This window comes from Antrostomus carolinensis, unplaced genomic scaffold (assembly GCF_000700745.2).
Source record: "Antrostomus carolinensis isolate BGI_N321 unplaced genomic scaffold, ASM70074v2 scaffold27082, whole genome shotgun sequence".
In the NCBI taxonomy this organism is placed as follows: domain Eukaryota; kingdom Metazoa; phylum Chordata; class Aves; order Caprimulgiformes; family Caprimulgidae; genus Antrostomus; species Antrostomus carolinensis.
Genome location: NW_010297999.1, coordinates 1 through 22,269, shown reverse-complemented (window position 1 = coordinate 22,269; position 22,269 = coordinate 1). Strand labels below are relative to the sequence as shown.

Sequence of the window (22,269 nt, the reverse complement as noted above, 5' to 3'; positions counted from 1 at the left end):
CTTCCCAGCACATCTTTCTCTTGTCTTGTGTCCTGATCCAGAAGCATGCTCACATAATATAATTACTGGAGAGTGCAGTTGCTGTATTTGTAGTTATTTCCTTAGTGCACATTAAAATCTAGTACATTTAGAAGTGTGTAGTCAAATTTGGACAGGCTGTGACAGAAGCAAAAAGAAAATATTCCTGACAGAGCAATATCCTGTAAAATTTCTTTGATGTTGACCAAGGCCTGAAATGACAGTTTCTCAGTTAACCAAATACAAGCATTACCTGGCATGGGTAAAATGGTGCAATGGTTTGTCTGGGATTTTTTTCCCCCCAAGATTCCTTTCCAGAAATATCTGAGGTTTTTGAGCATTTTTCCATGTTGAAGGGTTCTAGAGAAAATTTATTTGAGCCAGAAATATATTGCATATACGTGTTTCAGCTTGACTGATTGAAATTAAGTAAACTACTGATAAACCATTTTGAAAAGCCCCTTAATACAGGCACTGCTGTTAGATTAACCTGGAGAATCATGTAGTATCTTCTGAAAGTCCAGAGGTGTGTGATTGCATTGTAAAATTTCAGACTAACATGGGGGTAGAATCTGAGCAGAGTCCACAAATCATTTACAAGAAAAAGAAGCAAAAGGAAATTCTGTATCTTGTATGGCTTAGAGCATGTAGCGCTATGGCCGGGTCTGGTTGAGGTTCATGCAAGTGCAAGGACACGGAGTAAGGACGAAAGAACAAGAAATACAGGTTTCACTACACATATGGATGTTAATTTTCAAAATTCATTATAAAATAAATAAGTATTAAATTATGTGTTAGAGGTAATATGAAATCCAATGGGAAACAGTATTCAGGTCACTGCCAGCACAATGCCACGTTAAAATACACACCTTGGAAAAGAGTAATAGCAGTCAAGGCAACATGGTTGGAATTATTGTGATTTAATGTAGGAGAGGAATGGCATTTGAGCTTTGGAGTTGACTGACCTTCCTGTGATTAACAGTATAATCCTACTGTCCTTTTGACATTAATATTCATAGAAGTTGCTTTATGTGGTTGATTACTGTGTATTCTCTGTATGATGATTGTAGTTTTGTTGTCATATCATAATGTCTTCAGTTAATACCAGTTCTAGATTACCTTTAGGGAGGATTATTAAAGAGGTTTTTGGCTTGGGTAATCCATAATATTTATTCTGGTTCTTCAAATCTAAAGTGATTAAAACAATTTTACGTTGAGCAACCTTCTGACTAACTAGTGGAGAGCATTCCTCAATCAACTGTCTTGACTCTTGGCTGAAAGATGAAAATATATTGTTGTAAGGTGATTTTTGTTTTTCTTTCTTTCCTTTCAGGCAATTGTACTTTGTTTTCGATTACACTTCACAAAAGATAATATCACAAATAACACTGCGGCAGCTACAGTGCGGCAGGTAGTTACTGTTGTATTTGAGAGAGTGGTTGCTGAAGATGAGCGATACAAAGGTGGGCGTATTTCTTACTCTGCTTGCTTGTATTAGTCTGGTTTTTTAGGCACACATCAAATGTTTATCTTTTTTCAGATAAAGAAGTAATAAAAAGTCTATAAACATTATTTTAAAAAATCACAGACTTTATTTATTTTTACTGTCTTTTATACATTTACTTGTATTCAAAGTAGATGAAATCCTTTGCCACTGTGTCAGTACTAGTCACTACAGCAATATAGCAAACCTAGGTTTTTTACAAGCTATGAGAACTGGTCTTCAGGTTAGCATAGTGAAGGAATATGAGGTGGGGGTGTCATTTCAGATTAAGGTAACTTGGATTACTGAGTGTGAAATACATGGCAGCAGTAGTTTTGAAGAGAGCATATATTGGAAAGAAGTGCTTCATATTGGTGCTGTTTGGTATTCAATCTAATGTTCATTTCTGTAGACATAAGTTGCAGAAGAATTACCTGGCTATTCTCCTAGAATCTTTTTGTAAGGATACTTAATGCATACTTGATTTTCAACAGTTCCTTTGTTCACAAAACTGGCTTTTGTTTTTATGCAGATATTATTGACCAGCCAGTTGCAGTTCAAGGAAATAGTAACAGAAGATCTGTCAGTACACTGAAGCCATGTGCTAAAGATGCATACATGCTTTTTCAGGTAGTTGGGGAGCATATATTTATACATTTGCAGTTATGATTGGGTGCTTCTACATCTCTGTAAGAAATTTCAAAAATATGCTGCTGGGATATTGATAAGGTCCATAACCAGAGCCTCAGCCTTTCTTATGTGTGCTTATTGTAAGTGACGGTAATACACTCTATCCAAGGAGGATGATTGGAAAACTAAGACAAAGTGGCCTAATAAAATGCTTTATTATAAATCTAAATAGTAGCTAAGCATGCATGTCTGCATTAAATTTGAGATCTTTTTTTCTGTGAGCCAAACACTGCTACTATAGTTCAGTCTTGCTTCTTGTGTTTGGTATTTTATATTAATGTAACTTATGTAATGAAAAGTAGTAGCTGTATTAATCACAACAATAAAAATCTTGACTTAGCAAATTCAGTGGTCTTAAGGTATTTTTGAGGGCAGGAATGAACACAATTGCTACAAGGATACCAGCAAAGTTTAAAATTTCCTTTAAAAAGGTTTTGCTTAATGATTTACATAAAAGTGCAGAAGTATTTGAGGAAAAACTATGTTGAAACTGGAAAATTACTCATTACAGAGGAGAGTCAGTGTAGATTTTGTTGTAGACTCAGAAAACTCTTGCTGGTTCAGGACTGTGCAGAGAATGTAAATATTACTGTATTTCTTTTTAAGGATCTTTGTCAGTTAGTTAATGCTGATGCTCCGTACTGGCTCGTCGGTATGACAGAAATGACCCGGACATTTGGCCTTGAACTTCTTGAGTCAGTCCTCAATGACTTTCCACAAGTGTTTTTACAAGTGAGTAGTTCTTGGAGGGAAAATAGGAAGACTTTTCTTTCATGTGTAGTAAAACTTACACTTAATGAACTCCTCTTTAATTTAGTGTGAGTACTGCATTTCAAAAGGACTTGCAGCTTTTCCATGTTGGATTTTTATGATAGAAAAGCACTGTGTGCTTTTTGTCCACTTTTTGTTTTTTGTTTCCATACACTATTTGTGTTTGTGCAATTTGTAGAGCATGCTGTACTCTGTTTCAGTTTTTGTTTTGCCATTTATATCTCCTCCAAAGATGCATTGTCTTACCTTGCATGATTTGTGACAGCTCTGTAACTTAGTTTGTGGCACTGTTACTTCTACAAAAACATTAACTTAACCCCACTTGCAATGCCATGGGAATCATTACTATGAATTGTGTGGATCTACTATATATAAATGCACCGTGATTCTACAGTAACACATTTTAGCAGACAGTAACTAAGTTTAAAAAAATAAATACATGAGAAATGATGTATTAGCAGCCTATTTGAATTCACAAAATACAAGAAGAGGGGTGCATGGTATGAACCAGGCTGTGTCATTTCATCATGCTTTTTGGTAGCTTTACATTGGTGTCTGCCATTCTACCTTTTCATTTCCTGAGTGTGTAATTTATAGCGGGATCCACATGAGCTCAGAGTGCTTGATCATAATAGTAAATGTAAATAAGATGTATAACCAGAGCCACTGGTAGCAATTAAAGAATATCTGTTTATAATTTGTTCTGTTTTCTTTTTCAGCATCAGGAATTCAGTTTTCTTCTTAAAGAAAGAGTATGCCCTCTTGTTATAAAGCTCTTCTCCCCAAATATCAAGTTTAGGCAAGGTTCCAGCACATCATCTTCCCCAGCACCAGTGGAAAAACCATACTTCCCCATCTGCATGCGTTTGCTGAGAGTAGTTTCTGTTTTGATTAAGCAGTTTTACAGTTTGCTGGTAAGAATATGTTCAAATTTTCTCTATGCAATTCTGTTTTTCTATGTACATGCCAGTACTGTGATCAGTAATAGAATTAATTAGTTCTTGGGAACTGACGTATGCTGAGGGAAGAAAATTCTAAATATTCTTTTCCTCTTATGTGTATTTTTGTTTACATGTATTCTGCATGTATGATTTTATTAAACATGGGCTTGTATAAGTTTTCAGAGTAGATAAGTATTGTCTTTCCTGTACTTGATTACCTTTCAGTTAAGGTTTTGAGAACATTTTGATCTTTTTATGTCGTTTGCCTGGCTTTAGATAATGTAGATTGCTGTGCTTTGTTAGTAATTGCTAAGAGGCTTTTGACTTGTGTTGCTAAAACTATTAACAGAATGTGCATAAAAAACACATGTTCAACTGTTTTTATCTCACCTATTTTAGGTATTTGCTAAAAAGGATTTTTTTCTGTTTCATTTACTTACTGTAATACATATAAGAACTTTACTGCAGTGTCTGTGAGGAATTTCACTCCTTCAGTACAATTGCATATGTGGTGTTAGCTTGGCAAAAATATTATGATTATTGAATAATTTTTTTTATATAACTTTGAGTAAATGCTTGTTGAAGGAGTTTTTTTAGATCCTGTGCACAACTTTCTGGGATGGGACTCCTAAGATGAAACGATTTTTTTAGAGACAATATTTTGTAGGAGACTTTTTCTTTTAATTTAATGACTCTTAACTTAATCTTTTAGGTAACAGAATGTGAAATCTTTCTGTCATTGCTGGTTAAGTTTCTGGATGCAGACAAACCACAGTGGCTAAGAGCTGTTGCAGTAGAATCTATTCACAGGCTTTGTGTGCAGCCTCAGCTATTAAGGTATTAAATATATTAAGCTTTTGTATATTATATATATTAAACTTTTACATTAAGTTAAGAAATATCATTGTTTTTCTTTGGTGGAAAATGCTTCCTAAAACATTACAAATATGTAGAAACTTATATGCAATAAACTCTGCAAGATAATTTTTTATAAAGTGTTAGGCAATGCATATTATCCAGGAAGGGCTGAATTATAGTTATTTGAGTATTCCAAATTCTTAGCTGTCTTACCTGTGTCAAAGGAGCATTTACCTAAAACTAAAGTTCATTATTCACCTAAATATCTGCAGTTAAAATGTGCTTTTAATCTACAGTTGGAGGGGAAGAAGTTGCTGTTAAAATATGCTTTTAGTTCCTAATTTGTCAAATACTTGCTATATTTTGTAAAATACTTTCCAGGTCCTTTTGTCAATCGTATGATATGAAGCAACATTCCACTAAAGTTTTCCGTGATATTGTGAATGCGCTGGGGTCCTTCATCCAGTCACTGTTTCTTGTACCAAGCACAGGGAACACATCAGCGACGCCAAGCCAAACAGGTAAAGCCTTGTCCTTACTATCATTTATTCTTCAGCATTTTCTTGTAATAATAAATTCTGATTTCATTTATTACATACATTCAGCTTGGTGCCATTCTGTACTTCCGTGTTTGTTGAGATGAAAAGCTATTAGCTTGAGACAAACTAGTGTTTTCAGGTCTGGTACAACAGGTGATTTTTATCTACCTGAATTGTGAGGGAGACTTAACCCCCAGTCAGCAGAGCAGTGCTCTTGTGTTTGTATCTGCTTCTACAGTGACCAAGCTCCTTGGTTCACAACTTCTCTGAGGGAAATTGAGGGAATTATTTCTAATTTCTGCCGTGTCTAACACACAAAGAGCGGATCAATGCAACCTGATTTTTGAACTGAGCCTTCTGATTATGGTAGTCCTGTCATAGCAGGCTGTTTTACACACCTGTAGTTGGCTTTTGAGGCTCAGTTTTGCAACAAAGTAGCTATTTTGTAGAAGAAGTTGAAAGCTGCATCCACCTAAGTTTTGTGTCACTTTTATTATACTGGTGTAATGTAAACCTTTTTACCACTTTAAGCAGTTATGTTGATATAAAAATAGTTGTATATATCTGACTGCTCAGTGGGAACACAGAAAATGACACCAGTGTAACTGTCTTTGTGTTAGTGGCAGCATTTGGTTAACCATTTCTGCTTAACAGTATGATTTTGTTGTTTCAATCTGTTAAGCTTTGCTGTCTTAAAGTGTATACATAGGCTTCTGTGTGTATTCATATTGCCTAAATTAGTAATTTAGTCTCTCTACATATTAAAAAAGAGCGCACCAAAATGGCAGCTGTCAAACTGATATATTATGTGCTGTGAGTCACCTTCTTGAGAACTCTGCTTTTCTCTTCCCATTGTCTGGATGGAGAGAGTCTGAACTTGTCGTACCTACTCCTAGTAAGTGTAGACCTCTTTCTGTATGTAGGAAGTATATATTTACACACAGAATTCCTTGTCCTTTTATCTGCTTTTTTATGGCTTCTTAAATTGGAACCACAATTTGTTCCGTCCTAGCTGTTGGTTGGCACCTTGTCAGCTCTTCCCTCACGTGTTTTGTTTTCTTCTACCTTCACATGGAACCTACCTTTCTACCTTTCAGACGTAAATATTGCAGTTCTCTTTGGGTTTCTTCTTGTGCCTTTTGCATTTCCAAAATCTTTAAAGTTTATTATGATCTTTGTTCTTGTAATGATGAACCTCTCTTTCATACTACTGAGTTCTAGATGCAGCTGTTATTTATTGTTCAAATAATCCTTAACTTTTAAATATCTGTCTGACTCTTCACTAGATTATATATTGTTTTATCGAGACCGTGTAAGTTTCATTGGTTCCTAGAATGTTAGGAATGCTGCTGTACTTTTCACAGAAACATTTTATTCTGGCTGGAATAGGGAAAATAGGGCCATTGGCATCAATTAACTGTGCCTTTTAAGCTAATTACTTTGCAAATAAAGTCATGTTTTAGACAGCAGAGGGAGCTCAAAAGTAGTTTTTGTGTTGATGGCAGTTTTTATTACCGAGCAGGGTGTATCAGATTAATCCATGTATTTCCACTTAAAAATTAAATACAGAAAAGGGTTGTTTGCTGATCACTAAAATTAGATTGGTTAATTTTGTCACTTTGTTTTGCTGAACAGGAAGTAATGCATCGGGGAATACTGTCTCAGCACAGACTAACCCAGGAGTGCTTGGAATGGGAGGAGGTGCAACTGTATTACCTGCCTTTGAGTACAGAGGCACTTGGATACCTATCCTGAATGTAACAGTACAAGGCAGTGCTAAAGCTACCTAGTAAGTACCTCTAACTTTTTGAAAGTGTGTATAACAAATATTTATATTTCCAATTTGATGGTTTAAGGATTTTTCAATTACCGAATATTGCAGTCTTCATTTCACTGACATTGAGGTATATTATGGATTTTCTCCTTAACAGTGCCATGAGGTGTTCTGATTTTTTGCTATTTTGGCTGAATGCTCTGAATTCTGATCCAAATATCCCCTATGGCTTTAGCATCTGTTGGTTTTTTTGTTTTTTTTTCCTACCATAATGTTGCTGTATTAACTCTTCACTTTTGGGCCTCCTACAGTATATAATAATTTTAGAATATTTTTTGCTGGGTTTTGTAATGGCAAACATGAGGGGCATTAGGCAAATGGGACATCGGTAGGAGTGAAAAAGAGCTTTCTTACACCAGTATAAAGGTGTCTTTGGTATATTGTAGCTGTCATGCCTAGCCTTTTTAACAGTAGTTTGTAGAGCAAATGATAAATTAGTGGTTGTTGGGGTAGCAGGTAGTTTTTGTAACAGACTGTCTCTCCTTGTGTACACACTGCTGCTATGGCAGCTACAATCTGTTTCCTGTTGGATTTGTAACTCAGCATTTCTTTATGTGCTTTTGAGGTAAAATATGAAGAAAAGTGGCAGTGAGGCTGTGGTTCCAGCATAGCGATGTTTTAATTGCACGGTTTCCAGCAGTGAATAATTTAGATATGTCCTCTTTGTACAAATAACTTCCATTGTTTACCTATACGTGTAGACGATTAATATTTTGTCATATATTATCTAGCTGTCACAGGCCAGCAGGTCAAGGGAGGCATTTCTGCCCCTCTATTCCACTCTTGTGAGGCCCTACCTGGAGTACTGTGTCCAGTTCTGGAGCCCCCAACACAAAAAAGACATGGACCTGTTAGAACGAGTCCAGAAGAGGGTCACAAGGATGATCTAAGGGCTGGAGCACCTCTCCTGTGAGGACAGGCTGAGAGAGCTGGGGCTGTTCAGCCTGGAGAAACTAAGGCTCCAGGGAGATCTCATAGTGGCCTTCCAGTACTTGAAGGGGCCTACAGAAAGGATGAGGGGGAACTTTTTACAAAGGCAGGTAGTGATAGAACAAGAGGTAATGACTTTAAACTGGAAGAGGGTAGATTTAGATTAGATATTAGGAATAAATTCTTTACTGTGAGGGTGGTCAGACACTGGAACAGGTTGCCCAAAGAAGTTGTAGATGCCCCCTCCCTGGAAGTTTTCAAAGCCAGGTAGAACAAGGCTTTAAGCAACCTGGTCTAGTGGAAGGTGGCCCTGCTGATGGCAGGGTGGTTGAAACTAGGTGATCTTCTAGGTCCCTTCCAACCCATACTGTAATATGATTCTGTTTCTATAATGGAATGTATGACTTGTTCTCAATTTGTTATAACTATATTCACACAGTTATAATTTTCTACACCTATTTCCTCTGTTGTTCCTATGCACTTGTGTTCTTCTGAATAGATTCTGTTGGAGTGGCTTTAAGTAAAATAATAAAAGTAGAATAATTCATTCAGTGATGCTTGCTTTTATGTCTTAATTTAAAAAAATATTTATTTGCAGATCTAAATATTGGACTCAGGGTTTGTACACTTTCATTTACTATTTTATTCAAGTGACTAAGTTACTCTTTCACTTAATGACTTAATTAGTCAAGAAGGTTATTTTCTTGTGTTGTTATAAATCTTGAAGGATGGTATTTGGGGCCTGTTTGTTCTTAGCATTCATTTGAAATCTTGGTTTTTATTATTGTTGTTAATCACAGTGGGTACTGTTACACACCTAATTGTCATGCCTTCGATTTTTTTTTTTTAGTTTGGAAATGCTGGACAAAGTAGAGCCACCTACGATTCCTGAAGGCTATGCCATGTCGGTGGCATTTCACTGCTTACTGGATCTTGTCCGTGGTATCACTACCATGATTGAAGGAGAGTTGGGAGAGGCAGAAATAGGCAGTCAAACCACAACAGAGACAACTTCATTGCCAGCACAGTCTTCAGAGCAGCAAGACTTGCAGTCTGTATCTGACCAATCAGAGAAAGAACTAGGTATTTGAAAATGCAAACACTGTATAAAATACAGCAGTTTTACATAAAGCAGCATCGAAATAGTTCATGGCTTTGTTGCTTAAATTTATTGTTTCTAAATCATATGTAAAAACTTTCAATGAAGTGGGTTTTTGCTTTTTTTGTAACAGAACAGCAGTAATCTCAAAAAAAAGAAAAAAAAAGAAAAAAATACTTGATGTACTGCTTCTGTCCTATAGAACCTTAGCCATAGACTCCTTATGGTGTATTAGTACTGTTTTACATGTATGTGTGTGGGATGTGAGGGAGAGATAACAGGCGTTCTTTTCTCCAGAACTACTATTCTGCCTTCATATGTCCTTAATTCTGCTTGACACTGAGATCCAAGGTCACAAGAGACAACCTGACCGAGAGATGTGTGGCAGTTACGACCACATTAAAAGAAAAATGTCTTTCTAGTAACAAGACAAAAAGATGTTTTAATAGAGATTTTAAGGAAGGTGGAAATAGATAGGGAAGAAGAACTTATTTAAAAGCAGAAGTAATAGGAACTGAGATTTGTTTTTGTGCTACATATGAGGAGTTTGTGTATGTACGTACAGAAAGACGTGGCTCTCAGGGGAGGTTTTGGCTGGGGTACCAGAAAGTGGAGCCTGGAGCGCTGGAGTTTGTACCGAGGCCTCAGAGGGAGAGGACAGGAGTGGGAGTGCAGAGCTCTCCGTGGTGCTGCAGGCAACGCTGGCTGGCGTGGGGTGGGGAGGTGTGAGGATGGTACAGGCAGCTTATGAGTTGGTTAGACCAATATTTTTTTTTTTCTTATTAAATTAAAGAAACTAAAAAAAAAATAAATATGGAGAATTTTGAATACCGGGGGGAGTATTTTTCCTTCACTGCAAAATTTCATTGAGTTTATTGTCCCACATTTATGCACTTCTGAATGTTTATTTTTACTGCAAAGATTAAAAGTAACTATATATACACCTTTGTAAGGTTTTTTGGTGAAATTTATATAAGTATTGCCTTGGTGACATTTTTTACTTTAGCAATGTTACTTTAAATGCAACTGTTTAAATGGTAGTGTTGTGAGTGTGTTTGTGTATACACCCATATGTGTCTGTGTAAACATAAGTATAAAAACACACTGTAAGAGAGGCATTAGCAGGCATTTTGTTTGTGATATAATTGTAAGTTATTAAGTAAAATGTTGTGTTTCTGCTATTAACAAGTATATATATTTCTTTCAAGTTAGCAGAGCTGTCTGGGAAGAAATGGTGAATGCTTGTTGGTGTGGTCTTCTGGCTGCTTTATCCCTCCTACTTGATGCAAGGTATTTCATCATTCATTTCACATGATTTTTCTAAGATGACATTCCCAGCTGTACTTTGAATTGACTTCTGATACCAATCAGGTTGACAGTTGTATGACAGCGTGCAGTTCACAGAACCTCAGCAGACAGGTTTGTGGGTTAGTGATGACTAGACTGAATGAGGATCTGTTAAGAGTAAATGACACGGAGATCTCGAGAAGTCTCCTATCATCCTTTATGTATTTCGATACAGACCAATTAATTGCATTTTCAAAGGCTTGCATTTAATCTATTTAAATTATTTTTATTCCTTTTTACTTGGAGTGAATGTTTCAACACTTTGAAGTGATGCTACCCATGTCCTGTTTACTGTTGGTAAGAGACTATAATAATGTCTCGGTACTTGTTAGTACTATGCAGTCTTTGAAGAGGAAAAACTGTTTACTAGGTAATAACTTTGGTATCTTAATGATCTCTTTCAAAGAGTCTTTTGTTATCAAATGCTATTTTCTGAAATTAGAGTTAAATACCTCCTCATAGACTACTTTGTCAGGTCATTCAGAACTAAAGATGAATTTTATAGGAAATTATTCTGAATAATTTTGTTGATTGGCTATGCTTGCTCTTCAGTGTTTATAGTGTTGACATGTTTAAACTGTACGTTCTTCTCGTTTTCAGTTTTGGTTAGCTGTCTGCTTCTGTGCCATGGATTAATTCTTACTAAACGATATGTACTCTTTCAGCACTGATGAAGCTGCCACTGAAAATATTCTAAAAGCAGAATTGACCATGGCTGCACTTTGTGGAAGACTGGGTCTTGTAACGTCAAGAGATGCCTTTATCACTGCCATATGCAAAGGATCCTTGCCTCCTCACTATGCCCTTACAGTATTAAACAGCACAACTGCAGCTCTGTCCAGCAAATGTAAGTATATAGGTTCTCTTTAATTGTGTTTCCATGTGTTGTCCTCTAAACCCAAATTTTCTCGGGGTGTAATTGCAGAGATATGCAACTGTAGTATTTGGCTATACTAAGTCATATTAGAATCCTCAGACAGGATCTAGACTGCCTGTTTCCCAGAACTGGTTAGTGTTGCAGCATCTGCTGGGTATCATTCTAGTCAACCTAAAACTTCCTGAATGCTTAGCATATGTCAGAAGTTGATATTCTAAGGAGATCTGTCTATCATCCTAAAGATCTCTTAGGATATATAATAAAGGCATTCAAATTTTGAAAAGATCTCCAAGCAACTCAGATACATAAGAGCTGGCTACAATATCCTGCATTTGTGGGGTACTACAGTCTTTTCTTCAGTTGTCAAGTGATGGTAGTACTTACTGTGTAAGTAGAAGTTCTTAAGTTCTGGCCTCTCTTCATCTTACAAGAAGTTGAATTAATGCTTCCCAACATCCTGAGAGGATTTTGTAATTCATGGGATATGCCAGTTGAGAATGTACTCGATTTCTAATTTTGAAAATGAATTACTGTTATACCAAGAAATGGTACGACCAAAACTACTGGGAGAATATACAGATGGATCTAACATTAGACCTCTTAATATAAAAAAAACCCCAAAACCCAAACAAAAACTAAAACCAAAAAACCCTTAGTGTGGGAACAAGGCCCAGCACCTCTACTCCAGCCCACAAGCTAGGTGTATTATTAGATACTAAGTCTGTGAAGCAGTATGCATAACTGAGCTACGTGAATCTCTGTGGAAATGAAGCAGTGAACTTAAGTTATTTTATATAGGTTACTCTTCTTTTTACAGGTTAGTTATAAAATGAGTCTCCTGAAGTCCTATATTGGAAAAACATCACAACATAGCATGTATGACACCTTCATTTACTGAGTACACTAGTACATAGTAGGGCACAGTGATACCATTTACACACAATTGCCACAGATAACTGAGTAGAGACATAATCTAAAGCTTATATCTTATAGCAAATATTTCAGTCTTGACATAAAATGTATTAATGTATTGCAAACAATATGTAATAGTTGGTGAGAGGGAGTAATTACTTGCTCCTTTAACTCTGTAAGGCAGTGACGTAATAACCTAAATAAAACTAAAGGTCTCAAAATGAGATACCTTAAAGCTAATAATGTGAAAAATTCTCTGGAGTGTGTTTGCCAGAAGGTGGTTGTTACTACAAGTAAGTGCTGGATTTTAAATTTAGGTTTTTTTCTTTTAAATTTTCCTCTAGCATATTCAATTCAGGGACAGAATGTTCAAATGATCAGTCCCTCAAGCGAGTCTCATCAGCAAGTTGTAGCAGTAGGGCAACCCTTAGCTCTTCAGCCCCAGGGAACAGTAATGGTAAGTACAACTTGTAAGTGATCTCATCCTGCTTATCTGCTTTTTTCTGCATCTCAATGTGTCTCAAAAATAGGCAACAGATAAACAGCATTCTTAAAATAATAGTTATCTCAAATATTATCCTAAGCTTTTAATTTGGAACATCCCTGGACAGCAAAGTTCTCTAACTGTAAAGAAGACTTACTCTTGTTTTTTGTCTGAGGCACAGCTCAGCAGCTCACATCCATTCCATCTGAAAAACCCTACATCTCAGTTCTGTTATGTGCCTGTGTGTGAAGGTTCACTTACATGTTTTTTTAAGATTGGCTCTGATTTTGTGGAGAAGATGCACTTAAAGCTGGAGTAGTTGAACTTGTATCTTTGATAAGGTGTAACTGGGAAGAGAGGGCAGTGAGATCAAATCGTGTTCAGCCGCAGCAAGATAAGACTGAGAGAAGGAGAGATACTCAGCTACTTCTCTAAAAAAAATACATTGCACCAGCGCAAAAAAAAAAAAAAAAAAAAAAAAAATCTTTAAGCTATTGAGTAAAAAAATAGCAAGTTTCCTAGAAAACACTATTACTGTAGAATAATAAAAATTGTCTGGTTGGTTTTTTTTGTTGTTGGATTTTTTTTTTTTTAGCTGACTTCAAAAAATATCCAGTGTATGAGAACATTACTCAACTTGGCTCACTGCCACGGAGCCGTTCTTGGTACATCATGGCAACTTGTCCTGGCTACTCTTCAGGTATAATAGGAAATATTTATGCCTTGCTTTTTTTTCATAATTTGGTTTTCAGTTTTGATTCTATTCATGGTGTACTTTGAAGTGCATTGAGTAAGTACTGTATCACTTCCCTTGAATTTGATTTGGCTGGAAGGCTGCTCTCTAGCCTAAGTACAGTGTTAGTTTTTTCTCTGCCTGAAAAGATTTTTTTGCTGAAAATGATGATCCTTTTGTATTTCAGCATCTTGTGTGGATTCTGGGACTGAAGCCTGGTGTTGGGGGTGCATTAAAACCTGGAAGAGCTGTTGAAGGGCCTAGCACAGTAAGTATGATTGTTCATTTTACAATTAGTGATTATGGAGTATTCTCTATTGCAATCTATAAGACACATTTCTGTCTCTTTTTCAAGGTTCTGACTACAGCAGTTATGACTGATCTGCCAGTTATATCCAACATACTTTCAAGGCTTTTTGAAAGCTCACAGTAAGAAACCTTATCTTGTAATTAGAATAATGTATGTATATCAAACTTGGCAGTGTTTTGATAGCTATTATTTTTCAGGTACCTTGACGATGTGTCTTTACATCACTTAATAAACGCTCTTTGCTCCTTGTCTCTGGAAGCCATGGATATGGCCTATGGAAACAATAAGGTATGAAACGAGTTATTTATTTTCTTTTTAGATGTTTTTGTGAAACAGGGAGGAGACTTGTACACTTATCCTTTAAGCTAACTGTTTCTAATATTAAGATAGTAATACGTTTGATATTCTAGAGTAAAAAATAAATTATGAACCAGAACCTGTCTTGTTTATAACTCTTCATATGGTTACTAAGTTCTCTGAGCATTCTCGTTGTGTTCTTGCTATGTTTTTTGTTAACTACGGATTGTCATGTGTTTCCATTAATCAGATTGTGGGTGGATAAAACTTTCAAAAGCCCCTCTAATTTCAGAGGTTAGGGATTCTGAATAGCACAGTATGTTCTGTCATTTTCATTTCAGTTTTTCTTTTATAATATACTTCAGAAAAAGCCTCACAATTTAGATGTTAAAAAACCCCTGGTAGTTCATATTTACTTGGGAAAATGATAGTATTCCTGTCAGCCTCAGAAAACACCCTTTAGCCCAGAAAGGTTAAAGAACTTGTGGTTGTGTAAGATTGAGTATATATTCTTCTAGTTATAATCTAATCCCAGAGGAGAATTTCTGAAAGTTTTTCCTTGATCTGTTATGCTAGAGATAATGATGACAGCAAATATGCTTTGTAATATTTGACAATTACAGCAACAGACATTGAATTAGAATAAGCGAAGTTTGTGTTTAAAATCAGTTGAAAATGAGACTAAAAAATCAGCAGAAATAGGAACATAGAATAATTCCAGGACAACAGTCATTTTGACTATAAAAAAAGAAAAGAAAAATAAGTTTATCACAAATATTTGCATATGTATTTGATGAATGGGAAACTTGTAATATTCCTGAGGGACGTTTATGAAGCTGATGGAAGGCAAAGCATAAGGGGATTCTTAAATTGTATGTTCTATATTGTTTGTTCATATATAAATTTAACTTTAAAAGTTGTGATGGGAAAATGTTATTTTGCTAGTAAAATGGGTTATAAAACTGGTTAGTGGGAGGACTATATAAAAATGAGAGTTTTGAAAGGAGTATTAGTGCTCTAGTGATTGTCAAACTTGGAGAAAACTATGTGAAAAATTATGAAAAAGTGTTCTTCATGATGTGCTGTTGCTACCCCCTTGTGGCTTCTCTGGAAGTACTGCAGACGCTGGAGAAACAGCAGCTGTGCTACCTAAGCTGTTGTGACAGCGTTCACAGCCTGTGAAACAGTACTTCAATGAGATTAAGTTGCACCTTAATTTATAAATTATAATGTAGCAAGGGCTCTGACATTGTCTGAGTTACCTCAAAGTCATGTACTCAAATTCCATTTTATTAAGGAACCATCGCTTTTTGCTGTTGCTAAATTACTGGAAACGGGACTAGTTAACATGCACAGGATTGAGATTCTTTGGAGACCTCTGACCGGTCATCTTCTGGAGGTAACAAATTGCTTTTATCAGTTGTAGTAGAACATAGTTTGTATTAATAAAGATCTCGTAGAAGTGCATTTTAAAATTTAATTTAAAAAAATATCTAAATTATAGTTACATATTCTGGTTTATGCACTTTTTCTTTAACTTGGATACATCACAATTTGCATTTAAAAGTGGTTTTATGTATTTAAATTCCGGTATTTTAATATCTCTTATTGACTTTTTATGGTGCCATCAGTCTTTATATATTTTAAACATGACAGTATTTAAAGTGATTAATTTATTATACTTCATTTTTGTGTTATAATTAGGGTAACACAAACAGGTTTAACTTTGGATTCACGTAGTATGAGTATCTAGGAAGATTTTAAGATAATGTTTTTGTGTCCTTACCAGACAGATTGAAGCCATTAGATTTATTAACAAAGGGTTGGTTTGTTTGTTTTAAAAATGTTTAAGCTAACATTTTGAATGGTCTACTTAAGAGAATACTGTAAAAATATAAAAATAGGTGTCATAATCCTATTTCAGTTTCTTAAGTATTTTAACTTCAACATGAAAAATATGCTCCATCAAGGAAAAAAATCTTAAATTTTGAATTTGAAACTAAAAAGAGGTGACTAAATGTAATTGTAAAGTTTTAATTCTCTACAGAGATACGTAGAAGAGTGAAATGCAAGAACAAGGTTCTGTTTAAAGTGGGTAAAGGAGAAAGCTTTTCTTACTAATTTTTCAGAAAGTATCAGTCGCTTCCTTAGACCCAGTGCATTATTTCAAACAGTATTAAGGATTGCCTGTCTCCGACTTTATTTATGGAACTCATCTCCACATAAACTTTTATCTAGGAGAAGAAATTTGAATACCTAGGGATTTAAAGACTTAAAGCACAAGCTTCTCTTTCTCTTGTCTTTTTTTTCCCCTCCAAGACGATAAGGCTCACTATCCACATATTGAGACTGTGTTTTAATTCAGTAAGCAGTCTATTTCAGTCTGTAATCCATTGTGGGTATTTGCCACTGTTTTGTAGGAAACACACAGCCTATTTCAATTTCTTTTAAAGTATTGCCTTACTTCCTTCTAAACCTAAGTTGTCAAGGTGTAGTAAGGAAGGAGAAAACACCACCTGCAGATTGAATTAAACGCAACCTAAGAGAAGAATTTGTTCCGTGTCTCTGGAACTGTTTATCTGGTCAGATTCTCAGCATCATGAAGTGGTTAAAATTCTCTCTTTCTTTATATAAGATAACAAAAATATGAGTAATTTGGGAGAATAGTTATTTCTTGTCTGCATGTTTTAACATTAAGCTAGCTCTTTTGCATCATCCTCCTTTTTGGTTTGGCTAGTGGCTGATAAGGGAGTGGTCCACCAACCAAAACCATCATCCTTCCTTATGATCTTGCCTTGGACTTTGATTCTGGATTCTCACACCATCTGCGCTACGGCTGGAAGGGCAGGTGGAAATTACTATGTAGAGGTCAATTAAACTGTAGACTTAACCTTATTTGTTTGAGGTTAATGTATCAGATATAGGAGTACAGTTCATACCAGGTGTCTATGCAATGGATTTGCACAATGTTATTAATTTTTCTGTTCTTAAAAAAGCAAGTAGCAAAACTATTAGGTTTAGATAGTGAGGAGACAAAGAGAAATGAATACACACATTTGAAACTTAAGCCTGAAATAGTGTTCGCTATTGTTTTCTCAAGTTTTTAAAACAATGGAGTTTAAGGCTTATTTTACATTCACCATGTAGTTAATTTTTGTATTTGAGAATATAGAAGAGCAGACACTTTCTGTGTTGGGCTTCCTTGCTTGATTTTGTTAACCAGTGCATGAAAGGTGAAACTTTGAATTTTATAGTTAAAGCTAAGGTAAATGTGAGAGTTTCAGGCATTCATTGAAGAGTTGTTTGGTGCTTTTTAATCAATCTTTATCGTAATTAGCAGTTACTATGTTCATTTTGGAAAATGTATTGGCTTGAACTGTTCTGGTTTTCATTATGTTTCCTTCTCTGTCTTTCACTGCTTCCTATTGCTTCCTTATTCAGAAGGTATGTCTGTCCAAAAGATAAACATTTTTTTTACTATTAAACTTAATTTTATCATCTAGAGATGTATTGTATTGTTGTGAAAAAAAAAAAAAATATAATGTGGTATGTAAATTCTGCTATAATTAAAATACTTTATACAGTTTTTGTATATTACTTCTATTCAAATCTTGGTTAAATAAAAGTGACTTTAAACAAAACATTGCTGTGTTTTCAGGTCTGTCAGCATCCAAACTCCAGAATGAGAGAATGGGGAGCAGAAGCTTTAACTTCTCTTATTAAAGCAGGACTGACGTTCAGCCATGATCCTCCGTTATCTCAAAATCAGGTAAAGTAAGTTTAAGAGGCTGCCTTCCTCCTTCTCTGGAACTTAAAATGAGCATGAAATCAAAATCTTCCCTAGAGGAAGTTTTTTACAGGTCAATAAGTAGGATGTATTCATAAAGCAACTTTGCTACTGAGTTTATAAAGCCAACAGCTGTAACATTCAGATGTAACTATTGAGAATCACTTCATGCATTCTAATGAACTACCCTCCTTCCTTTTTCAAATGTGTAACAAAGAGAAGTGATGCTTGTGTATTATGTCCGTTTGTTGAAACAAATTATGGATCATCCTCACGAGTGCAAAACAATTCCAGACTGTTTAGAAGTATGTATGTGATGTGGTGGCAGGTAAAAATTAGATTGCCTAATCTTCTAATTAGCTGTGGTTGAAATCACAGCTTTCAATCCATTATTAATGGAACATTCTAATATTTTTATTGAGATTCAGTGTGTAGTTTCACCAAGGTCTCTTTAGTAGGAAGCTAAGTCTAGCCCTGCTGGGTGAGCCTAAAGTTGCATGATGGTTTTTATTCAACGGTGACAGCATGCTGTGGCTAATTCCTGAGGGACCTGGAGAAGAGGTGCAGGGTCAGGAGGAAGTAGATATCCTGCTGAGATCCTTTATAAACAGTTTTTTAGAAAAGCCAGTCGGGCACTGGATTTGAACATTGAATGCATGAGTTACTGAAATCATTTAATGAATATTCAATTGGTACTGTATGTTTTCACTTACACATAAAAATAATAAAGGATTAGTTACATTTTAGCAACCTTAATATACTTTATTGTTTACTTTTAGAGACTGCAGTTGCTTTTATTGAATCCACTAAAGGAACTGTCAAACATTAGTCATCCTGATATCAGGATCAAGCAGTTGGAATGTGTGCTACAGATTTTGCAAAGTCAGGGTGACAGCTTGGGACCTGGTTGGCCGTTGGTGCTCGGAGTCATGGGGGCAATCCGAAGTGATCAGGGGTAAGTTGTGGAAATAAAATCTAAAAATAATACAAGATAAGAAGAGTAGAAAGAATTCTGCTTTTATTTTCTTACTTTAATAACCGTTTTGATAATAGCCATAATTTTCGTTGTCATTTTTAGTTTATGAACAATTTTACTCAACAAAAATACAGTTTTAAATTTTTCCTATAGCACACTTTCATTTTACTCAGTTAGTCATTCTGAAGACCAGAGTATTGTTCCACTCTCTAACCTCTCCTGTGATCAGCACGCAGTATACACTGAGGTACTCCGTGTGGCAATTCGTTTGATCTTAACCATCTGCTGGACACATCTCTGGTGCTTGCAGATAATTTATAACTTAGCTGTTGCTCACAGCTCCTCTGTTATTTCTTTTTCTTCTTAGCTCTTTGGGTAGTCTCTAGTGTGTGTCATCTTCTGAATGCTCTCTTTTTGTTGAAACCTTCCTTCGTAAATGGCTGCTGGTAGCACAAAGATAGAAGATTATTTACTTGCTGTGGGTGAATCCCTTGACTGACTAACACAGCTGACTGTTGCCAACAGAGGGGGAATGTTACTGGACTGGTCCTCTTGCCACAAGGGAAAGTGAGAGGTGAAGTTGCAAGGAGTTTTTGGGTTTTTTTTTTTAAATGAGCAGTGAAATGAACATCTGGCCTTGGAACCGTAAGCACTAAGTACTACACTCATAAACTTAGACCATATTATTCCTTCTTTGGTGCTAGTCAAGACTAGCACCAGGATAGGTCAGCAAATAACTCTGGTCTCAGAAGGATTCACCTTGGCATATCTCTCCTTTTGCCACACCTTAGCTTCTGTCTTCTGGCCATATGAAGAGCTCCTGAAGCCCCTTCAAATGCTTGAAGGATTTTGCTCTTGTACCAGTATTGCTTGTTCTGGCAGCAGTACTCGCCAAAATCCCCAAGGATGTTGGCATACTTGGTGCAATGTGTTGTGTGGTTCCTGCATACCTTTTGATTTTCACTGTAGTTTTTGGTAGATGAGAACCAACACAGATTCCTTCTCAAAACAGTCTTCAGACCCTTTTACATCTCAAACCCATACCTCAAGGTGTTGCTAAGATCTTGTGATATATTTTAGACTCCTCCTACAAAGCATAATCTACTTTTCTTCAATTACATATCACTGTTTGCCCACATCATATGAACTACAGTAGGAAAAAAATGAAGCAAGACTCCTTTTCCTTGGGAAACAACTGAATTTCTTGCCTCATATATAGTTGTGAGCACAAGATGCAGACACTATTATCATACTTTAACTATAAACTTACTGACCATGAGACTTTATTCAAAAGTGCCTTCCCTCTGGTCAGTGAACATCCTGGATTCCAGGACAGAAATCCATTTACCTTCCAGGAGAACTTCTTGCCAGGCTGCTATAAATACAGAAGATTCTGTTTTGAGAGCCAGTTATACTTCGGTCACTTCTTGATTGTATGGTAATAGCCTGCCAAACAAAAAGAAGTCAGTCTGTGAAGAATTTTAAAATAGGATGCCCCTGCTCATTTTAGGGCTAGATAAAGCCCTATATGATCTTCAGTTTTCAAGCTAAGCTTCAGTTTCTAGCATTTATATTTACCTTTATGATGGCCACTTATAACATTAAGGACAAATTTACATTTTGAAGAGCTGTATGGCTGTTGGCCTTTTGCATGAAGGACTTTGAAATCTTTCTCCAAACACATAGTAGTGTGGGACATTAATTGGGAAATTCACTGTTTTGAATTTGTTCTAGCAACTTCACATTTGAAGATTAGAAAGAGATTACTTTCCTATTAACTCAGCTCTTCAAAATGAGTAGTGTAACTGTACTTTCATTTCCTGAATCTTTCCCTTCTCTCTTAGAGCTCTTGTAAGTCACATACCTCTGGCACTTCGTGAAGGAGAAGGAACTGCAGCAGTTTGGGGTGTGTTTCACTTAATAGGCTCCTGTAACAAATATGGGGGAAAATAGTGTGTGAGCGTTTCCTCCATGAGTATAGCAATGAAAAATCCTTTGATCTTACGTGGTTGGATGGATGTCTCTCTGTAATATGCATCATATTAGAGAATTATTAGTTACACCATTATTGTCCATGTGAAGTTTCTTGTTCATTCCTCTGGCTTCCATATCATGTTGGCTGTTATGATACAGTGGAAATGGCCCACCTTTTATTTTCATTTTGAATTAATTGAGAAAAAAAAAAAAAAGATTTAGGATTCTGAAATATGTAACTGACATATCTGTGTGCTGAATTTTTTCCTGGAATATGTATTCTGAAGTACACTTAAGTTCCTGTATTACAAACCTTTGGAATTTTTTTCTTTTGTACATTAAACATTAACAAAAAAAATAAAGTGAAATGTAAATGCAGCTTCTCTATTTCATATTATCTGCATTCCACCACTCCTTTTGATTCCTTCATTTTGTCTCTCACTAAACAAGGTTTTAGTTATAGATGGCCTTGCTGCTTCTGAAAGCTCCTTCTCACAAACCTTTTCCATATTACATTTTTATTTTATGTTTGTATTCAGAATTTAATTCTGAAAGCAAAGTATTCATTAAAGATCTATTTAATAGCAGATATTTTGAAAAAAAAAATTGTCTAACATAATATAGTATAGAAGCAAGTAAGACTACCATTATGTTACTGTGCATCTTCCCTAATAAATAAAAATATGTTTTGCCCACCTGTTTGGCATACTTAAGTAAATTGAAACTACAGATACAAGAAATTGTTCAGAGCAGCTTGCTTTTTGGAAGATTATCGTACTCCAACTTAAGCTTTGTTTTGTTCCTCGTGGCTTTTTTAGAATGTTTTAGCTGACACATTTGAACTAATAAGTCCTAGAACTCTGGAGCAGAGGAGTGGACTTTACTATATAAAACTAGCTGAGGACCACTGGAGAGGCTAAACTTCAACTTCACTAGCTAGTTAATATGGACTAAAATATTTAATCAGAATTTGAAGCTTCAACTTCATGTTATATCTCAAAAAGTGGTCTAGTTGAAACATTTAAAATGTTGCAAACTCATCTCAAAAACATTAAATGTATTTTTTTCTTTATTTTTTATAATGCTATCTTCTGAGGTATTGAATTCAAAACATTCCTGTGCTCTTGAAGAAATTTGAAATGAGTGTATGCATGTTTTGTTTTTTTAAGAGAGTCCTTAATACGGACTGCGTTCCAGTGTCTTCAGTTGGTTGTGACAGACTTTCTTCCAACAATGCCATGTACTTGTCTGCAGATAGTTGTTGAAGTTGCAGGAAGCTTTGGACTTCACAACCAAGAGCTAAATATTAGCTTAACTTCAATTGGTTTGTTGGTGAGTTTTATATTAACTTACAGTGATTCTGCTTCCGGCTTTTCCCCCACTTTCCCTGCTCCCCCCTTCCCCCCCCC

General features: G+C 35.7%; 1 protein-coding gene across 1 annotated transcript in view; it reads left to right on the top strand.

Annotated features, from left to right (window-relative positions):
• LOC104520583 (protein MON2 homolog) overlaps positions 1-22,214 on the top strand; it is a gene marked incomplete at its 3' end in the record, with an annotated part of 29,355 nt that extends 7,141 nt beyond the window's left edge. Inside the window, exons 4-22 of the mRNA XM_010162313.2 lie at positions 1,352-1,481; positions 2,034-2,131; positions 2,798-2,923; positions 3,682-3,876; positions 4,616-4,740; positions 5,143-5,282; positions 6,936-7,089; positions 8,915-9,147; positions 10,372-10,453; positions 11,176-11,357; positions 12,644-12,756; positions 13,379-13,483; positions 13,704-13,784; positions 13,872-13,945; positions 14,024-14,114; positions 15,421-15,522; positions 17,782-17,892; positions 18,690-18,865; positions 22,030-22,214. Coding sequence (XP_010160615.1) covers positions 1,352-1,481; positions 2,034-2,131; positions 2,798-2,923; positions 3,682-3,876; positions 4,616-4,740; positions 5,143-5,282; positions 6,936-7,089; positions 8,915-9,147; positions 10,372-10,453; positions 11,176-11,357; positions 12,644-12,756; positions 13,379-13,483; positions 13,704-13,784; positions 13,872-13,945; positions 14,024-14,114; positions 15,421-15,522; positions 17,782-17,892; positions 18,690-18,865; positions 22,030-22,214 — 2,503 coding nt within the window. The remainder of the gene's footprint in view (positions 1-1,351; positions 1,482-2,033; positions 2,132-2,797; positions 2,924-3,681; positions 3,877-4,615; positions 4,741-5,142; positions 5,283-6,935; positions 7,090-8,914; positions 9,148-10,371; positions 10,454-11,175; positions 11,358-12,643; positions 12,757-13,378; positions 13,484-13,703; positions 13,785-13,871; positions 13,946-14,023; positions 14,115-15,420; positions 15,523-17,781; positions 17,893-18,689; positions 18,866-22,029) is intronic.
• Between the last annotated feature and the right edge of the window lie 55 nt (positions 22,215-22,269).